This window comes from Megalops cyprinoides, chromosome 24 (assembly GCF_013368585.1).
Source record: "Megalops cyprinoides isolate fMegCyp1 chromosome 24, fMegCyp1.pri, whole genome shotgun sequence".
NCBI lineage: Eukaryota > Metazoa > Chordata > Actinopteri > Elopiformes > Megalopidae > Megalops > Megalops cyprinoides.
This window is the reverse complement of record NC_050606.1, coordinates 19,042,152-19,063,835: the sequence shown is the minus strand read 5'-3', so window position 1 is coordinate 19,063,835 and position 21,684 is coordinate 19,042,152. Positions and strand designations below refer to the sequence as shown.

The 21,684-nt window shown below is 42.5% G+C and overlaps 1 protein-coding gene across 1 annotated transcript; it reads left to right on the top strand.

Annotated features, from left to right (window-relative positions):
* On the top strand, nucleotides 1-5,178 carry LOC118771464 (probable G-protein coupled receptor 141). Its single transcript, XM_036519473.1, has 2 exons — nucleotides 1-57; nucleotides 3,966-5,178. Exon 2 carries the CDS (start codon nucleotides 3,973-3,975, stop codon nucleotides 4,855-4,857), a length of 885 nt encoding a protein of 294 aa, XP_036375366.1. The 5' UTR covers nucleotides 1-57; nucleotides 3,966-3,972; the 3' UTR covers nucleotides 4,858-5,178.
* The last annotated feature ends 16,506 nt before the right edge of the window (nucleotides 5,179-21,684 follow it).

Here is a 21,684-nt window from a genome sequence, read left to right as displayed (position 1 = left end):
CATCACTCATTTCACTTCTGCTGTGCTGGTAAAAAGGCAGTCCCTCACGAGGAAAAGGTACGTTTGTTCGGATTTTTTTGGATCTCATCTATGAGGGAAACTACCTCATCCTCTACAGACTGGATGTAGTACTCTATGTACATACTGTACTTTGGTTTTCTTCTTAGTTTGTTTGCTTGAATTGCCTTTAACTCCCCTTTAAAAGTGGCTTAATTACTTTAATCACTGTCCACCATGTATTTCATTTGTAATTTGTGAAATACTGTGTATGCGTGAATGTGGGAAGTGTATTTTAAGATAATATTTGATAATGTACCCTTTGTATTGTCAATTTTTTTTTACGATAGCATTTTAAATTTCAACTTTGCGATATTTCTGAGTGGGATGCCTTTTTTGAAACTGCAGTTTCTTGCTAGCACGTACTCCAATGGCCAACTGAAATGCCACAAACAACAAATCACCAAAGGCATAGTATGTGTCGATTTCTTCCAGCGTATTTTTAGAAGTGTTCACAACTATCATCCATTAGAGTTACACGCATGTTATTATTCAAATAATGAAAGCAAAATCAGCCTCTTCAATGCATAAAGGAAAATTGTAGTGTTTATCAAAGCAGTCAGAGTAACATACATCACATATAATCGCAAAGCAATGCACGTGTACATAATTTCTGAGTGCTCATTTTAAAAAGCCTGAAGTGTCATAGTGCTGAATTTCTCAGGTTTGACTTTTGCACTGAAAAAGCATGACTTATATCACACATAATAAAAAGGCAAACCTATGCTACAACAGTGATTTGGGCTCACCATGTTGTTGGTCTCACCACGTTCCGAGCAAAGTGTTCAGGAAACCCGCTTCTCGTGGAAGGCGGCCAACTGTCGAAGCACACAAAGGTTCTCTTCCTAAAGCCCTTCAGCTTCTGCCACTTACTCTGATATTCGGAGGAAATGTGCCAACAGAGTCTGTGCTGTCCTTGGTACATGGTATATGTGCTGTATATGCCTTGACAGTCAGATAAACGCCTTCCTAACATCAAGACTCTGAAGACAGTTGGCCCCTTGTCCACAGGTTGCTGTAGCTTTCACAATAGCACACAAACTATAGGCGGTATTTCGCAAGCATAATCATTTATTCTAATTACGCCATTGGTGTCGATTATTCTGTGAATTATTTGTTTTATTGTTAATCAAGGTGGATAAAGGGGAACAGGTTGTAAGTAGTAATAGATTTAAAGGTAGTTTTCAGACTTCACCTGTTTTCAGCTCACCCGCCGCCACTGCAATGATGTTGTGCTCACACTCACTGGTGTGGGGAAAGATGCTAAGCCTGGTCTGACACTTGCCTGTTGAACTTGGATGGATACAATTCTGTTGTCTTGTGCTGGAAGTTGCTCTGGAAAAGAGAGTCTGCTAAATGAAAGCAGTGTAATGCAATGAGCATAAGACTGATACAGGTCTTATGGGGATCATTGTGTATACACTGTACTGTGTACGTATTCTTCTTATATTACCTTACCAGCTTTGGACACAGTATATCATGGGGTATTATGTTCTATTACACAAAGTCACTAACCCACCACTGTCTTCTTTATATTCTTTATGAACATAATATTGACCCTATTAAATCATTGTCGAGTTATTGCTTTATTTATATGGATATGGAATACATTTTTATCCACAAGGCCTTTAAAGGAAAACTCCTCTCTTATCTGGATGCTGTTATATCTTTTATGTTACATTGTTGTCTTTTAGCAGACGCTCCGATGCAGTAATTTACAAACTGCATCTTAGAAAGTGGTGTGAAAAGCTGTGCTAACCACATGTCATCAAGTTATGATGTCAGTGCCAAACATAGCACTGAGATCACAAACACATGCCTAGATGGACATGTTGGTGTAAATGTAGTCACCAAAACATATATTCCAAACACAATGCAAACACGTACCCTAGGGCCGTGGGAGGAGGCTTTAAGTTGGGGGTGCTGTAGTGGGAGGTGCGTTTTTTGCGTGTCCAGCCTAGGTGCTGGGGGGGGGGGGTTTAAGATTAGCATTTGTGATGAATAGACTATAGGCTACTTCATACACATAAAATAATTTTTATTTAACGAGTCTGAGTGAAAGCTTTTTTGGTGAGAATTCCATTCACAACATCACATTCTAATATAACATACACTACTATAATATGAATCAAACGTATGCCACTCTTGCAGCTACCAGACCCCCTTGCACACAGCAGACAAGAACATAGATGGACATGTTGGAGTAAATGTGGTCAACAAAACATACATTCCAAACACAATGCTAACACGTACCCTGAAGTAAAGCACCACATAAATCATTGCACATAATCCAGGAAGGACAGGAAGGGTAGGATGCAGTGGTCAGAAATGTGAAGTGAAGCAAATGTGAGACTAGAGGTGGTACAGCTCCTGAGAAAAAATTAGGTCAAGCTGGTTGGCTGCTCTGCGAGTACCAGATGACTGCAAAGGATAATGATCAAAGTGGCCGCAGCAGGGAGGGGAAGCCAGTTATCTTCACAAGCTGACTGTTGAAATTTCCCAGAAGAGCTAAGCAGGGTTCTGCTGCCCGCAAAGGAGCAGAGCAGGACATTCAGTTCATACCGAAAGCATCCCCACGCTGGTGTCGGGGTGGACTTGGTGGTGGTCGAGGACTATCATAGGGTAGGTGACAATGACAGCATAGAAGGGGAGACAAAGAGGTGGTGGGGGGGGGGCACAGTGAAGCAGACTCTTACCACCACCCCATCCAGAGGGACAGGGCATATGGATGAAGGTAAACACAGAGGTAAGGGCAGTGGTTGTTGTCTGGGGTGATCAATGTTTCCATTAGAGCCAAACACTGGGGGAGAGGAAGGAAGCATAGGCCAAGATAAAAACTGTCTTACAAGAGGCCGACAGACCGTTCGAGAGGCCACCTGTAACAGTGAGATGGGCAGCTGGGGCTTGTTATGGGTAGCTGAGGTTAGTAGGGACTCTGTAGCACAGCGAATGACAGTGACAGTCATGATGACAGATGGATGAGCAAACAGGGAGGGTGAATATGCACATGATTAGTTAGTTAACACATGACAGAGCCTCCCCCAGTGGCCTCCCAAAATGGACTCCCACTGATAGACTCCCTTGTCTTTGTACGACAAGGCTGAGAGCCTGCTGGTTCTGCTTCAGAAGACGCAAACAGGAAATATTCTGAAGTGGATGAGCAATCATCTGAGAAACTGCTGGTTAATTAGCACTGAAAGGCATCCTTGAAACTAACCAAGGTAAAAAAAAAAAAATTACAAACAGTAACATGATCAATATACAAAACTGAAAGCACCTGATTCCATGCAGTGCTATGCAACACTCTGAGCGTATGAAAGATATTTGAGGTCAGAGTTAACTTATACCAGGGAGGTGAGGAACAGGCACACACAGAGACCCAATAACATTCCAAAATAATCATTAGAGAGGCAATCTCTAAAATCCACCAGGGACATCATTAGATAATATTTGCTCATATGTGTACCTGCACTGATGACCCCTTGGCCAGATCTTCTCAACAGGACTTACTGGAAATAATATCTAGATAAATAAGAATGAAAATCAAAAATATGACTAAAACATCATAAAATAGTTACACTACACTAAGTACTAAGCCTGGATTTAATCACTTCAGTTAGTGATTTGTCATTCAAGGCATTCAAGCAAGTGTTAACATTACCTCACTCTGCCAGCGTATTTCACACATCCAACTTTGGCTGTCACCTCTAAAATTACTGTGATATACTATATGGCACATTAATTGAAACAGCACTCTTGATTTAGTTAATCAAAAAGGTAAGAACAGAACCACAGCAGTGAGATTTAATCAGGTCCTAAGACTGACAAGTGCATGAATCTGGCCTAAGTATTGGTTATGTGGTAGAATGTGGGCATAACTAAGAGTAAAAAACTTTTTTTATTCCTAGAAATACAATGGAAAATATGGGACAATTTAACAACATCACCAACGGAAGCCTTCCGCTGGATTACCGGATCGCTCTGGCCACAATGTACTCCATCGTTCTCGTCGGAGGCACTCTCAGCACGGCCCTGATGATCAACATCCTCAAGTCCAACGTCCGCTCGGTGACCACCATGGCGGTCCTCAACCTGGTGGTGGTGCACATCCTCTTCCTGCTCACCGTGCCCTTCCGGATCTACTTCTACGCCAGCGGCTGGTGGGACCTGGGCCCGGACTTCTGCAAGGTGGTGAGCAGCATGATCCACGTGCACATGTACGTGGCGCTCACCTTCTACGTCATCATCCTGGTCATCCGCCACCTGGCTTACGCCCGCGGGCGCGACCAGGTGGAGTTCCACCGCCGGCTGCACGCCGCCCTGGTCAGCGCCGGCGTGTGGGCCGGCGTGCTTGTCTGCGTGCTGCCCGCTGTCGCCACCAAATATGGCACGTCGGTCGACAACAGGCGCACCTGCTTCAACTTTGGAGACGAGCTGGACAAGGCCACCGTGGCAGGGCTGAACTATGCGCTGATCGCCGTCGTCCTCCTGGCGGCCTTGGCGGTGGCTGGCAGCCAGGCGTGGATCCTGGGCCGCGTCGTGAGGGCGTACGGGCGCACCTGCCCGCAGCGGCAGGAATTCTGGGCCCAGATCAAGAGCCTCTCCTTTGTGCTGGTCGTGCTGGTGTGCTTCGTCCCGTACCACCTGTTCCGGCTCTACTACGTGGGCCACCACGAGTCCCTCCAGAAACAGAACGAGGTGTTCCTCGCCGTGACCGCCTTCAGCTGCTTCGACATGCTGATTTTCCTGCCGAGGGACATGTGGACGTGCGGAGTGAGCTGCTGCGTAAACGCAATGTAGCCGCCATCGGCGGTGCCCTCATCGCCGTGAAGGTGCTCTGCATGGTGTGACCGGGAGAGCAAAGTTCACAAAGACTCTGACATGACACTGGTACTGACGTGTCATGCCATTTCACTGCATAAAACTAAGGTTATTTAACTAAGACAGAGGAGATTGGGTTTGCAGGTCTCGGTATGCTGACACAAGAGGAAACTCTTCTGGGAAGCAGATTAAATATCAACCTACCTTGCAAGAATCAAGACACACAAGATTTCTCAGGGTTGCCACATGCTGTAGATATAATCCCACACAAGATGTCTACAGCTGTCAAGAGTTGCACCACTTTTAACTGACATACAAAGAACATTGTCTGTGAAATGGACAGTATATATACAGTTTGCATTTTTCTAAATGCACTTTTCTGTCTTTCAAGTCTGAACATTTAAGAAGACCAGATTAGGTCTTAATCAGTCTTATATCACTTGCTCCATTTTCAAACTCAGTTTGAGACATCTGTCTGATGTGTTTTTTCTTCCACTGCTTCTCTGAGTGCTGCTGCCTTTGAACAAGGTTACTCAGGGTCTGATTCAATATGTCTGCAGGGATTGATTGCAATTGCAACAAAAAAAAAAACAGAAGGTTCGATCAAGCAACAACGTGTTAAAAAGCCAGGAAGTTCAAAAGATGGGATTTCATTGTTTTTATTCATCTTATGTGACTTGGAAGGGAGGTCCACACAGGAAGTGTAGCACGAGTATAAGCTCTGCCTCCCCAGCAGTGAAGTCTGGTCGTAAAATGCAAAGGAAGGCTGCTGCTGACACAGCAGATACAATTGGGCCACACTGTTCAGAGCCTTGCGGGTCAGGAGCAGAACCTTGTCATTATAAGCCTGACAGGAAGGCAGCGTAATCTAAACAGCACAAGCATGGTGTGCTCCGTGGATTGGCTAAGAGCCCAGACTGAGGAAGTCCAAAAGTCAACCAGAAGTCCAGACTTGAAGCAACACATTACATTGTTGAAATTTGGTGGACACCCTTATCCAGAGCGACTTGCATAGTGTGTCTAATAAAGTTGCACAAACAGGACACTACTAATCACATGGGGACAAATACAGTGCTGAGATCACAAGTGCGTGTTTAGATCAACATGTAAATCCGATGCAATATACACGACAGGGGGGCCATGCCATTCCAAACACATGGCTGACACACTCTGAAGTAAACCTCCACATAAATAATTACACATAACCCAGAAGTACACTTCCACATTGTATAATACATGTAAGGCGAATGAAAGATCATGCTTTGGTAGGGGGCACTGAGGTGTAGCCTGAAGCTGAGAGCTGAGAAAATGTTTACCAGAAAAGGCAATCTTGTAGTAAGACTCTTGTAGAACAGACGAGCAGGACACTAATTGTGGAAAAGAATAATCAGTTAAATAAACAATGTAAAAGTTGTTGACTGCGTTGTTTAGTACAAGGAAATGGCTCAAATCTGAAGCTGGGAAACTGGGAAAAAGCTTTTTCTCTGGGGAAAAAGCTGTTCTTCAGTCTGGTTGTGCGAGCTGAAATACTTCTGAATCTCCTGCCAGATGGGAGGAGATTGAACAGGTGGTTGCTGGGGTGAGTCAAGTCCCTGATAATGTTGTGTGCCCGTCGCAGACAGCATGAGCTGTAGATGGTCCCAATGTCTGGGACTTGTGTCCCTTTGATGTCTAGTGCAGTCCTAATTACTCGTTGTAGTGTTTACTGGTCGTTCCTGTTGGAACTGGCATACCATAGTTTCACAGTATGTCAGTATGCTTTCTGTGGCACACCGGTAAAAGTTCACCAGTAGCTTCTGGGGCAGATTTGCCCTCTTCAGTTTCCTGAGGTAGTACAGGCGCTGCTGTGCTTTCCCTACTATCACAGAGGTGTTGGCTGTTATGCTTACTCCCAGGAACTTAAAACTGGAGACTCTTTCCACAGCTTCTCCATTTATAGTTAGTGGTGCCTGTTCATTCCTCCAGGTTTTCCTGAAATCGATGATCAATTCTTTGGTCTTTTTGACGTTGAGTGAGAGGTTGTTGTCGTTGCACCACCCAACCAGGTTCTGCACCTCCTCTCTGTAAGCCGATTCATCGCTGTTTGAGATTAACCCAATCACTGTGGTGTCATCTGCAAACTTGATGATGGTGTTGAATGCATGAGCAGGTGTGCAGTCATGGGTGAAGAGGGCATAGAGGACTGGGCTCAGTACACATCCCTGGGGTACTCCGGTGTTCAGGATCAGGGTGGATGATGAGTACTTGCCTAGTCTGTCTGTCTGGGGACGGTTCATTAGGAAGTCCAGGATCCAGTTGCAAACTGGTGTATTGAGACCCAGATTGTATAGTTTGGAATGCAGTTTACTGGGAATTATGGTGTTGACTGCGGAGCTGTAGTCCGGCGTAGGTGTCCTTGTGTTCCAGGTGGTCCAGCACGGTGTGGATGGTAATGGAGATGGTATCCTCAGTTGACCTGTTTGCCTTAGGCAGAATCCATTTTACAACTATTTCAAGGAAAATGCCTGATTGTTACACCACTGCAAATGCCTGCCCTAGATGTAGTATTCCAGAATGCATCAGTAACTCAGGTGCATGCATTGAGTTTTGTTTATAGTAGCCTCTGCAGGTTTATTCTTGGGTGTGAGTCAAGTCAAGTGAAAGTCAGAGTCAAGTTAGAGTGGGAATTTGTTTGCTTTCGATTTGAGCCCTGGGAGTTGCGACCTGGGGCGGATTTAGGAGTTGTTTCGTTAGTTATTTTTTTCTTTTTCTTTGGTGTGCGTGGATGAGAGGTTGTCTTGGTGAGTGTGCTTTAGGCAGCTCCAGGAAGGGAATCAACTACCGGTTCCAGGACTCAGCCGGGACCGAGGAGAGCCCCCACCCCGTGTAAGTGCGTGCCGGGGAGGTGTCCCCCCCGGTTGTGAGGGAGGTGACACCGCGCGTGAGTCCCCAGCAAGAGGTGGAGAGGAAAGAGGGCGGACCGGCCGCTGAACCGTTTCCCCTCACGGTGATCCCGCGGAGCCAGCACAAGCTGCTAGTGAGGAGAAGACGTGGGTCGCCGCCGGAGCTGCCAGCGCGTCCACAGGAGCGACGTGGAGAGCTTTGTCTTTTGAGTTGCTCTATTTTTATATTTGGACGTAGGCGAGGCCCAGCACGGTGGCACGGGCCAAGCTACGTCACCCCTCTAGGAAAGAGCGGTCCTCTCTCTCCCCGTGCCCGGGCGGTGGGGGCGCCAGATCACGGAGTGTACTGCAGTGGGGCACGTGTGCAGAACAATATTGTGTGGTGTGTGTGGGTTTGTTGTGTGGGGTTGCGTACCTGCTCATCTGGGTCCGGGGAGGGGAGAACGGGAGTGGGTAGCAGGGTGGGGGAAGAACAGCTGCGGGTGGGAAATGTAATAGCGTCTCTACATTTCAAGATTTTGTGCGTTTTTTCCCTTTATCTGTACAATAAAGAGCGTGGGTTCCCTACTCACCTTGTCCTGGTGTCCTTGTGGTGGGCGGATCCCTGCGAGGGAACCAACTGGTTGGGCATTCTGTCAACTCCCAACATACAGTGCGTTTGTATGGAACTCCTTTTACGGAATCACAACCCTGTCTATCTTGTATTTACAAGACCCCCTCACAAATAAGATCTGAAGTGGTTTGATCCCGTCTATAATAGTCTTAAATAAATTGATAGACAAGATGCACTGCTTGCCAGTAAAGCTGGGTTCACAGTGAGTAACACTGCCACTGTCTATTAGTCTTTTCTATACTTTATATTTGTATTGTTTTGGCCTGCTAAATGCTGTTAATGTATCTTTAGCATAGCTCATTGCGCTAATGTACATTTTTACTGGATTTAGTTTCATGCAGCATGTGTTTGTTTTGAAACACATCCAGAATTGCCTACAAAGGTATGTTTCACCAAGCTGGGGTTTTAGAACAAGAAAATGTTGATCATGTTTTAAAATAAATGTATTAGAACAATTTAATAGTGTATCACAAGTATGACCTCATGCTTATATTTTTCTAAGAGAGTTTCTGTCAGTGTTTTTGCTGCCAGTTTCAACATCTGGCCTCAGTATCAACAAAGAATTTAACCATTGCCATTTTGCAGTACTATTTCTAGGGGCATTTTTTACCTCAGAGTGTATAACTGGCTGAACATTTTCTCCTCTAGGTGAACAATATGAAAATTACTTCTGAAGTCTGAGCATCATCATGGAAATTGCACATTTTAGACCAGCGTTTCCCAAACCTCTCCTGGAAGACCCCTTGTCCGGCATGTTTTAGATCTTTCTCTGCTCCATCACAGCTGATTTAAATGATCAGTTTGTTATTAAGCAGCTTCAGGAGTTCGTAATGAGTTGATCTTTTGAATTAGCTGTGTTGGAGCAGGGAGAGATCTAAAACATGCAGGACAAGGGGTCCTCCAGGAGAGGTTTGGGAAACGCTGTTTTAGACAACGCATGCATTCTGCCGCATTCACTGAATATAAAAATGTAAAATGTAACCAAATGTAACCAGGTTTGAATTTTGCCAACAGCTAAATAAATACAGATCATGTGAGGTTAAACAATATGAGGAAAGTACAGTTTCAACAAACCCATCCACAGCCTTCAATATCCTGGACAACAAGGGCCTTTTAGTCTGTTTTATTGCAGCTGGTTACTGGTTAACATCTCCAGCGAATTTTTAGTTTGGGTATTTTATACTCATGTCACAGGATCTCCTAAATTATCTATTGGGTGTGGGCAGAAATATGTAGCCTATCCCCTCACGTGGCCATGGATCCCTCTGAGCAATCATAATTGGAGCTGGTATGAAGAGCATGACAAACATTGGCCAGTACTTACTTCCTCATTGCAGAATGCACCAGGCAGGCTTTCTGTAGACAGTGTGACCAAGGGCTAGCCCATAGGAAACCCACACTGAGTGGCCTCTCATGCCCCTTTTCCACCAAGGCAGCTCGAGGGCCGGTTCGGAGCCGGTGCCTAATCTCGAATCAGTTCTTCACGTTTCAACAGCCAGAGAACCGGCTCTTGACCAGGAAAACTGGTTTGAGAGTGGCACCAACACTTTGCTGGTCTAGAACCAAGAACCGCTTACGTCAGGGGCTGGGGGTGGGATTATCGTGACCAACAAGTCCAACTAAAACTTTGTGACCGCCATTTAAAAAAAAAAAAACAGAGCTAGCGTAGCATCTAGTCTTCCTAAAAAGAAGAAGAAGAAGAAGAAGAAAAACCAGAGTATTACAAAGTATGGTCCACTTTAGGGGTGTCTGAAATCATACTACAAGATTCTTCCAGGCATGAATATGGGAAATATATTGTAATATTTACAATTACAGGTAAGAAGGATATATAAATGTTTCGACCCCCCCCCCAACTTTTACCTCTTTTGGGGGGGTTCAAGTCTTAATTAGGGGGGTCAAACCCCCCCATCCCCACTGTAATGTGAGCCCTGTGTCTGCCAAATGAATAAATGTAAATGTAAATGTAAAGTTTTAATGAAGCTGTTCTTTAAGCAAGGGCGGTCTGTTCTCAGTGAATGGAAACATTTGGGTTACTAATACAGGCTTTGTGTTTGATTCACTGTTTCATAATAAATGGACAGGAAATGGTCTGATCATGAAGACACAAAAACACTTCGTAGTAGTGTATGAGCAGGGCACAGGGAGAACTGATCTGAGGACCTGCATGCAGGGAATTCCAGGAAGAGTTCTGAAGGCCTGCCTGGTCCAAAGGTATTTGTGTGTTCCATGGAGGAAGAAGAGCACATGACTCAGCATGAAGGAATTTTATCGCTGCGGCTCTGGGCTGTGTTTTATTGTGCTGCAGTAAGTCACCTGGTGGCTGGCCATGTGCCCAGGCTGGCGTACTTTTGGGAGAGGGATTTGGAGGAAATCGTGACTGCCTCACACCTGCGTTGTGATCTTCATTTTCAGGACTGCTTGGTTTGACCTCATATGTGGGCTTCAAAGGTACCTCCAGTGTTAAACAATTACATTTTTGATAGCTTACAAGTGCTTAGCAAGATTCTATAATCTGGACTGTATTTTTAAAAATATATGGAGGTATCTCTGATCTGGAGGTACCTTTTAAGCAGGAATTCTGCATAACACAGGGGCTGCCTTATACACATAAACACAGGTTACGATAAAAGTACACAGGAGAAATGTACATTTACAATCATACAAACCTACACACTGAATTTACATCTATCTTTAAACAAATGAATTAATGAATAAGGCTAAGAATATTAAATCTAATGGCTTACTGCTAGTATGAATGCATCACAAAGTAAAATGCAGGGTACATTGATTTTGAAGGGGGAAACAATGATGGTGGCATCGTTGCTTGATTCACAAGGAGATGATATGGCTGTTGCCATAAAATGCACCTGCAGTCTACTACCACTAATTTTACAAAGATTTTGGAACAACTGTTTCTACCAGATTTAAAGAGAGGGAAAAATTCCAAAAATTCTTCTTTATTTTCTTTATACAAACACTAATTCCCTTCAGTGTTAACACTATTTATTTCCAGGTTGCTGGTTTTTTTTAAGGAAGCAAACAAGTGATGAAAGTTTCATTCCCTTGTGTGTGGAATGGAGAGACCTTGCAGAATCTCAGCCAGAGGGTTTTACATAAAACAGCTGTGATATAAATGCTAATCATAATAACTACTTGTCATATATTGAAACTGAAAAGACATGGCCAGGTGTGGTTTGGGGGGAAGTGACATAAACTATATGGACAAAAGTATTTGGCCACACCTGTTTTTCAGGGTTTGGGCTAGGCTCCTTATCTCCAGTGAAGGGCAATCTTAATGCTTCAGCATACCAAGACATTTTAGACAATGCTATGTTTCCAACTTTGTGGCAAAAGTTTGGGGAAGATCCTTTTCTATTCCAACATGACTGTGCCCCAGTGCACAAAGCAATGACTAAAAAGACGTGGCTTCATGAGTTCGGTGTGGAAGAACTTGACTTGCCTGCACAGAGCCCTGACCTCAACCCCATCAAGCACCTTTGGGATGAACTGGAACGGAGATTGCAAGCCAGGCCTTCTCATCCAACATCAGCGCCTGACCTCATAAATGCTCTACAGAATGAATGAGCACAAATTCCCACAGAAACACTCCAAAATCTTGTGGAAAGCCTTCCAAGAAGAGTGGAAGCTGTTATAGCTGCAAAAGGGGGACCAACTCCATATTAAAGTGTATGTATTTGAATACATTGTCATTACAGTCCCTGTTGGTGTAATGGTCAGGCGTCGGAATACTTTTGTCCATATAGTGTATAATTTTAGATACAAGGTGCTGAAGGATTCTGCAGTCCTGACTTGAGTCGGTACCTCATTCCACCACTGGGTGGCCTCAACTGAGAAGGAGCATCATGAAGCCCATAGCGGGAAGACAGTTTCAGACATCCAAATGGTAGAACACAAGTTGGCCAGTAGGGTGAGCTGAGAGACCATTAGTAAATACCAAAGGCACTGATAACAGCTTGGCATGCCAGTAGTGGGAATCTGGTAAGAGTAAGGGCTACGATTGATTAGCAATGGATTAACAAAGGATGCAGTGAGCTACATAAGTTTGTCCACAAATCATCTCTGTAAGGGTCATTGACTTTTTGCTGTTGAACATCAGCTAGTGGCTAACGGAGCAGACTCAGAGTTAAATTGGCTCCATTACCAAGCCAAAATCAGCCTCCTGCTGGGTTGCTCAGGCATGGATGATTTTTACTCTGATGACCAACCCAAAGTAACGTTTCAGGTTGTGTATATTCTTTTTTATTTTATACTAAGGTTATTGGTCACTTTCATATTAACAAAATGTGTAAAAGTGTGTAAATACGTAGTCTGCTTACAAAACAAAAAAATGAGTAAAACGGACAATTCAGCTCAGAAGATTGCTTTCTTACAGACCAAACCAGTAACTGTATTTAATTTCATCAAATCCAGATCGATACAGGAAATCGGTCAGTGTGGCCAGTGACAATTTCCAGGCTCATTTTTATGTTAAACTTTGCCCTGTGGTCTCGTCAGGGCTGTGTTTCAGCGACCAGTTTTCAAGTTCCAGTTTATGCAACCAACTGCATAAGAGTTACACTTTTTCACTCAAGTTCATAGAATGATTAGCCTGTACACTTTACAGACGTTCTTGTTCATATATATTCTGGGCCTGTGAATATGGCAATATATAAACAAAGGCCATCTGGATAGTCATATTACACCTTACTAACCATAATCTGTCAAGTTACACTAAGTAAACAATTAAAATACAACACAATGTCTTTATCCCACCAAGGGGAATTGTAAGGCAAATCACCTCCTGAAGTATAACACTAAACCCCCCAGAAACCCCACAGGGCTGTAATACTGAAATTCTGTCTCTGCTGATTTAGTAGCCAGCTATATCTTTGAGCAGAAATTATGTTTGTGCCTTGCATTTCATTTCTCATTAATATACTGTATATGGAGTCATGACCGGAGACCTCTCTTCTCCAATTCATAATATTTCAAATAGTCATTTTTATGAAACACTATCATGTGTTTATCACCATGATTAAAATTTTGTACACCAATAGCTCCCGTGACAGTTTGTTTCCAATCAAATGATAGATTGTGCCTTAAATGAATAATCTGTGCCTAGGAATACTTTACCCTCAGAGAGGAATATAAATCCTATGATTTGTAGTCTGCGGTGACAGGTATGTTTTGCTATGTTCCAATGAATTTTAAAGGCCGAAAACTGTAACTTCAGCAGCAATCTCAAGGACACAAAGTTTGTGAAAGGTTTTGCTAATTTATGGCAGGATATCGCAGAAAGTAACAGGCATGCAAATGAACTTTTACCGTGGCCTTTAAGTGCCTGGTTTTCCTGGAAAGAGCTGCAGACAGCAGTGTGAAAGAATCGATGGGACTCACATTAATTCATTGACTGCCTCAGTAGAACTGACATCTGTTAACTGTTAGGTAATTAGCGCAGAGCTGTAATTATGTGGTGAGGACCAGTGGGGAATGCGTAAAAGTGGTTTAAGTGTACAAACCGGGCTTTAGAAGAGAGGCTTGCTTTGCCTGGGGATGTCATGATGCGCAGATGTTCTGCGCAGATGTTCCGAGCGGATTCCTGGAACTTTAAATCATCTGGACGGCTCATCCCTTTCCACAGAATCCTTCACATCAACAGACCCACACGCCATAAAGACGGCAAATTTACATCCACCAGCCCACAAGCCGTAAAGACGGTCAATTTACATCAACTAATCTTCGCACTATAAAGGCGGTAAATTTACATCAGCTAACTAACCCACATGGCATGATGATGGTGAGTCCACATCAGCTGCTTAATCCGTATCCCATAAAGATGGTGAGCCCACACCAGCTAACTCATCCATGGGCCATAAAGATGGTGAATCTGCGCAGGACTTCTTGCAGCAGGGCCCCCCTCAAATATAATTGCCGTCCCGTTGTCATGGTGCAGGGCTGATTGATAGATGGCTGCTTGTAAGCTGTAAAAACGGTGTTTGTTCTAATGAGGATGGAGAGTGACACAGGCTGACCTGTTTCACTGTCATTAATGAGAATCCTCTACACTCTGATGAAGAAAACATTAGAGTAGAGATGTCAGGTGTTTCTGGAAATGCCTACTGCATTTAAAGACACTTTTGTCCCGAGTTTATTTGTCTTATCATTACGTTCATTTTGTCATTACATTATGTTATTATATTTGTTGCATGTTTTTTACCCTTTTTACCCAAAAATATTTATTCATCAGGTATAGATTTTAAATACAAAATGTGCAGGTAAGCTTACCTTTGAAACGATTATTCAGCTTTGTATTGTACAAAACCAGTGCTTGTTTAATACATCAGAATAAACTGCTGTTTGTTGAGATAAACTGATTTGGTCATGGGTTCCTGGCCTACTTTTTCAGTCTTGCCCAGATTCAGTTTAACCTCAAAGTACACTGAGTAACAAATTTAAGCAAACAAGGAAGTAAGCATGTTTTCAACTCTTCCTCAACGTGTTTTGTTCATTTCACTCACTGAACTCACTGCTATTTGTATGTGAATATGCATGATTAAACATGTATGAAACTATTGTTTTAATCTGTTACCCAAAGTTAAAGTCAACAGATCATAACAGACCGAATAGTCTGGAAGTGATCGTTGTGTTTGTACTCTGTCTTTTTTCTGAATGTGACTGGCGACAGTAGCTATTTATCAAGATCAGTTTGAAGGCTGCAAAGTGAAGAGGCTAAAATGGCAGAGATGCTTATCCACTGCATCGGCACCATTCTCTACCTTCCCACACATCACAGTCTGCACCGTGTTGTAAAATTCCATCGCACAGGATTGTGGGAACAGGCCATTGTGAGTGTAACAGTTAATAGGTTAATTAATTAATCAGTCAGTCAATGTTATTTTTTAGGCAACATTCTTCACCCCAGATGTCTTAGGGCATTATATTTAAAACCAAATAACAAATACAAATAGGCTTTATTCAGCCACTTAAAAAAATATCTACGTGTAATAAAATATATATCTTGTCAGTCAGCATTTAATGTTTTACAGTCTTATGTTCGGATCACATGCAGGCACACGTTGACACATAGTATCAATATACTTAATGAAATAATGACCTCATACTGTAATGACATCACACCATGTGCAACAGGACCTTAACCTAGATAGTGAATTAGCATGCCAACAATTGGAGGAACCTCAAGAGTTACGAGTAAAAACGTTGGCAGTGGCTGCGTGATGCCTCGTAATTGCATCTTAAACTTAAAGTGAGGGCTCAGTCTTGAACTGAGACACACACAGGTGTCCAATCACAAAATCTAAAGGTCACCAGACTCTCCATTTGTTGTTTAGGGATGCTGAATGAGGACAATTCAATCCATTTCTGTCCTGTCTAAATCAATAGACACAGGTCGCAGGCATATAAGTGGTACTAGTGACCTTTAAGTATCCATGTCACATATAGTTATCAGTTTTACAGGCAGTCCCAATGCTATGGGGTCTACAGCATAGAAAAGAAGCCATAAATTCTGAGGCAGTTAAATGGGCAGTTTGACTAGAAATAAGATAGTAAGTACCTTGTAGTAAAGTAATTTACAACTGTGTGAAAGATAATGACTGCAAAATACTAAAGGGGCAAGATGACCAAGTACTTAAGAAAAGTGCTGATCTAGTTTGCTGTGCATTTGTGTGTTTGAGTCCCACCCTCACTGAAGCAGCTCATGGTGGTTTTCCAGATCAAAAATCAAACAAGATGACCCAATCAGAATTCAGGTTCCATACCTTATCCAATCAGTCATCACCAACTACAGATCCTCAAAATCCCCTACAAGAGCCTCCTTCCTTCCTGTTGGGTGGCTTTCTGTTTTATAACAAATTATCTACAGCTTATGTGTGCTTAGTGTCATTGGTTAGTGTCTGCCACTGCTAAATTTTGTGCTGCTAATTTATACGCAAAGTGTGGCAGACATGAGTCTTACTGTTCTGTGATTAAAAATCATATGATTGCCCTGGGAGTTGTGGCAAGCTCTAAGCGCTGGGTCTCAATGACTGAGAGCTTGTGATACTGTAATTGCTGCCGCCGATCGATATGTCACTTGGAGAAATTTGTCCGATGTCCATGTGACCTCAGAGCGGTGGCTTAATTGCCTGTAATGTTACTTGGAAGCCAGCAGGGGGCAATGCACAGCAGCGTCCAAGCCCTCACCCAAGACTCTACTTCTCTTTAAAATGTGCAGTGGAGGAGCTAGATCAGAGTATTTTCACCACAGGTCAAACTGACTTGTTTTTTTTGTACTGTTTTTTTTTACCCTCCAAGATTCTCCACTGACAGGAAATGAGTATTTCAAGATGGCACAAAGCCTCGATTTTCACAGTGTGGCTATTTTATAGTAAAGGGTGCAAATTTGATTTTCTCTTTGATGGAAAGGTTTCAAAAGCCAAAAAAGAGATAAATTTGATTTTTCACCCCTGTGCGAGATACAATTTGACAAATTTGGATAATTTGTAAGTAATGGTAACCAAGGTAACGTTGATCTCGTGCAGAGAAGGATGGCTCAGTCAGATGGCAATCATGACAAATGGCTCTGTGCGTCTGAGAGATGTTTCTGCCGAGGGGCCTGATCTGTCATCCTCAGTTGTGACATTTTTCATCTTTGTACGAAACCTGACTGACAGGTGGATATTTTCCAAATCTTCCCTCTCTGCTGTGGATCGGGCTCACAGACCGCCTCTCCATCCCCTCCTCTCCACAGAGCGAGAGGTGTCCGGTTTTTCAGTGAGATTGCTCACTTTCACCTGGATTGCATTTTAAACTGTAGTTGGTTACATGGTCATTGTTTTATTGACCTGATTCAAATATAGTTAATATCACGTGTGTGTAGATTTCAAAAGCGTTGGGAGTAACTACACAAGTCAGTCTCTGATTACAAGTCACAACGGCAGCCGTAAATCCTTTCAAATCTTCACACCGATGTGACGCATAACCCTGGCCTCCGAAATATAGCTTTAAAGCACTACCAATCTCACCCAAGAAAATAAGGGAAATTGATTTTCCAGATTCCACAATGTCTCGCGTTCAGATGGTGGAGTTAGCGTCAGAGCCGAGCTCATAAGTTCTAATCCACCTGCAGTTTATACTCGGGCTTTGAATGATCATTTCATCGGAGCTTTAAAATGTATCACTTAGGTGCAAAATGAGGCGTGAGAAATTTGCTTGGTTTCCAAGCTCGCTGAAGGTAGATTGATTATTTTGTTGAAAAATGGGACCACCAACAACCCCTCCAAAATAGAGCAACGGCAGCTCAAACCTTACTTTGTGCAAGCTGTGCTCCGGGTGTCTGGTCAGTGTGATACTGATAGATCATGTTGCAGCTCCACACCAATGCAAAATGTCAGTAACTGTAGGCTACTTCAACAGTGTGCCATTACAAATGTCCTTGTACCTTTTTTTTTATCAGCTGCTAACAGCGGGTGGCAGAGGACTACCTCCTCTCTGGAATATTTACAAATTCACCTTCTTATGAGATGACTGGCAATCAAATGGCTTCAATTTGCTTGAGTCACACTCAAGGTCCAGTATCCACAATCAAATAAAGGATTCGCAGATGGATGAGCAGTTAAATACTGTGGGCGTATGCAAAAGGACTCTAGATCCTATCTCTGTCTGTCTGGTTGTCTGTCCGTTTTGCAGTCTGCCCGGTCTACAAAACGCAACAAAGGAGCATTCCGCCATAAACCTCAACCCTGCCATGCGCCGGCGATGTCATCCAATCAGTTCTGATCGTTTGTGGCGCATTTCTCATGTGGGCTTGGCCTGACTCCGTGGAGGTGGCTGGTGCTGTGAGGAGAGAGGGGAGGATCGGCAGATTGCTTTTATGAGGACCAGCAGTCAGCCTGAGCAGTCCATTCTCTCATTCAACACCGCAGTGACTACAGGGGGAGGACCGTCATTAAAATCTGAAATTAAGGCCCGGGTCCTGCCACCTATTACTCGAGCTATCAGTGGTTATATGAGCTCCAATAGGGGGTGAAATTAATTTCCGTTTGAATTATGATATCAGTAAAATGAGACATGGCCGTGCAAGGTGTCGCCATACACAATCTTAAGTTTCTTAGAGGGTTTTTGAGGATTTTTAATAAGATCCAGACATTTGCTAAGTGGTTTTATGTTTTAATTATGTAGGATCTTTTTTTTATTTTATTTTGTTGTCTATTTACAAATTCAAATAGTAACCAAGAGGAATTTCAGATTGCTGAGCCATGGTTTATCACAAATAGCTCTGGTTTACTAAAAGCATATACCTGTTTTTAAGTTCTTTATATCCTTTGTTTAAATTTCCATTACACAACAAATACTTATATATGTGTCATTTAATCACATTTAGATTGAATGAAATCCCCAACTTATATACGAATATATCATAATGTCACAACAATAGAATGTATAAGGAGGAGTACAGGCCATATACATTTTGCAAATAATCTTTCACTGAAATGTGATTATAGAGTGTATTCCTATATATTCCCATTGGCTTGAAATTTATTTCATTGACAATCTGACCTGTGAGTTTACATGAAAATATAGTTACCACAGTGAAGTATTACAGCGATAACTAATACTTACGATTACTGTCAAAGCTGACACTCCACCAATTGGCGAGCAGTTTCCATGGTTACCAAGTCAAGATATATTTATTCCTGTCTTGGATGTCCAGAGCTTAATCATGTGAATCCTGACACTAGTAATTTTAGATTCAATTCAGGAGCTGAATCTTAAATAAGTAATCAGTGATTCAGACAAACGCTGCATTTTGAAGGGCACACAGCTGTCCCAATTTACAAACCACGTATAAAATGGTCTTATAAGATGATACACTTTTTTGTTCGACCATTGTTTTTCCGGACTTTTCCAGGCAGATGAGAGCAAGAGACGGAGGTCAAAAAAGGTAAAATGAGAATTTACCTCAAGCTAAAAATAGCGTAAATGATGATTTCAGTCTACGGTTATTAATAACATTTTGTGAGCTTGAGAAAACAAATGAAAAAAGATCTTTTTGATCTCACAATGACAGTGAAATAGCATGCTGTCTTATACAAACCTGAAATAAAAGATGTTATATCCCTGCCTGTTAGAATAGTTGTATAAACATTATTTTAGCATTATACTTTTATCTTGCATATGTTTTCACATGAGAGACATGCCATAAGTCTCACAGTTTTTCATGTGAGCCCATTGACTTTGAAACCTTTTTTTTTTTTTCAATTAACTGTGATTTAATCATTTAAACTGTGTATTGATTGCCCTTCTGTTTTTTCCCCTCCCATAAATTTTCCCCGGATGGTAGAGGAAGGAGACGTTGTATCGCTTGTAGTATTTGTCACGTATTCTCTCAGTGGAGCCAGGGAACCTTATAAGCGTGTGGCCTGGAATGCCATCTTGCCCATTAGCAGAGAGCCCTAACCCCACAGCCTCTGATGTACACTCATTTTGCTGCCCTCTGGTGACCTTTGACCTTCAGGTCTCTGCCTCGTCTTCATTCCTTTATGCACGCATAATTGATGGCAGGAATACCTGTCACTTCATTTAATGGATTTTATATTATATAGCAGCAGGAACATATATGTGTGTGTGTGTGTGTGTGTGTGTGTGTGTGTGTGTATACATTCTCATCCATCAAATGCTGGAGATTTTGCACTTTAATAAAATAAAAATCAACATTTCAGATGGACGGGTAGAATGCACCTTTAATTGCTCATGCACTCATTAAGTGCTTTTTAGCCACTAATTGGTCATCTGTTAATGCCAATGTATTAATACCCATTAAAGGACTAAGTTGCAGCTTCAGCATATGTCTGAATTATCTATATAGAATTCGAGAGAAGAGTTAATTTGTTGACAGTGGCAAAAGTCCTTTGTATGCATAACGAAGAATTTACATTCAGCGTGTAAACTAAAAAAACTTAAAATTTGGAATTTGGAAATTTGCTGCATTCATGAAGGATCGCATTTGAACAGGTGTAACGTAAGACTCCATCCTGAATCCATGCACAGCGCGTTGGCAACCCCAGTTGCGCTTGAGTGGGTAGACGCTTACGCCAGAGCAAGCCGAAAAGGAGCAGCGCGATCAAATGGACGACGAAGAGTCACACCTTTGCCTCGCGTTCCGTTCGACTAATCTTAAACTATGGCCCAACCCGAACCTCTTTAAATGCGTATGAATAATATTGATCTCGCCGGTGTGGCTTAAAATCCCTCCGTCCCTCGGGGAATTCATCCCATCAATTACGTTGGCAGCAGTCAGAACACAAAGACTCACTGTTTAGGCGTTCGTGAGTGACCAGCTGTTTCCCTTCTCTGACATGGTGGTTTGTGGTTTAACTTATGATGTTCTGTTCTTAACAGTGAGTGATGAATTTAAAGCAAGTGAGACATTTTTTCTTTTTATATATTATCACACTTTCTCTCAATCTCCAAATGACAGACAAATTCAGCATTAGAATGCCAAAACACTTGCTTAAGTCCATCACTCAAAGTTACAGATAAAGCGCCATAGCATTTAGACTGAATACCCCCTGGTCTTAATTAATATTGAATTAATCATGCCAAGTAATGGTTGGAGGATTTGATGAGGTCTTGCCCAGCACTAGAGATTAATAATCAAGATATATTACTGATTTGATAATTTGCATTTGATCAATCCAGCTGCAGCTGACACACTGAGAATATATTGCTTAAACTCCTTTGTGTATGTAATTATCTATGGAAATGTATAAGTAACTTGGGTATCAATTAACAAGTAATCAGCCCAAGAGTCTCAAGCATTTTATAGCATAGCATTTCTTACATCACAATACAAAGTTTATTAAACATGTAGCTTTGAAAGTAGTGCATGACATTTAATCAATGAGAACATTGCAGTCATCCTTCAGTTTTTTCATTAATATTTCACCAAAACTTTGCTGGGTCTCTAATTTACATTTACTTGGCACAGATAGATGCAGTGCATTTCAGATTCTATGACTGTAGTGTCCAGGAATTCAGTTTTACTGAAAGTGCGTGACAGGGACTTGAATCTTCATTTCCTGTCACCACGTTTTATGTGATTGTGTCTCTCCAGGTAAAACGAAAAAAGAGTCTGCTGTGAGTTAACCCTTTGTATCTGCGGCAGAATGACAGGAGGACAGGAAAATGGGAAGAATCTGAGCTAGGAAGAGCTAGGATTCGGAAGGAGAAAATTCCTTGAGACAGCAAGTGACCAGACACAGGCCCACCTCTCCCCCAAGCATATTTTCAAACCAGTCCAAACTGGAC

What these genes read in the sequence shown, in the direction of transcription:
- LOC118771464 (XM_036519473.1), top strand. Translation starts at nt 3,973, where the DNA reads ATGGAAAATATGGGACAATTTAACAACATCACCAACGGAAGCCTTCCG.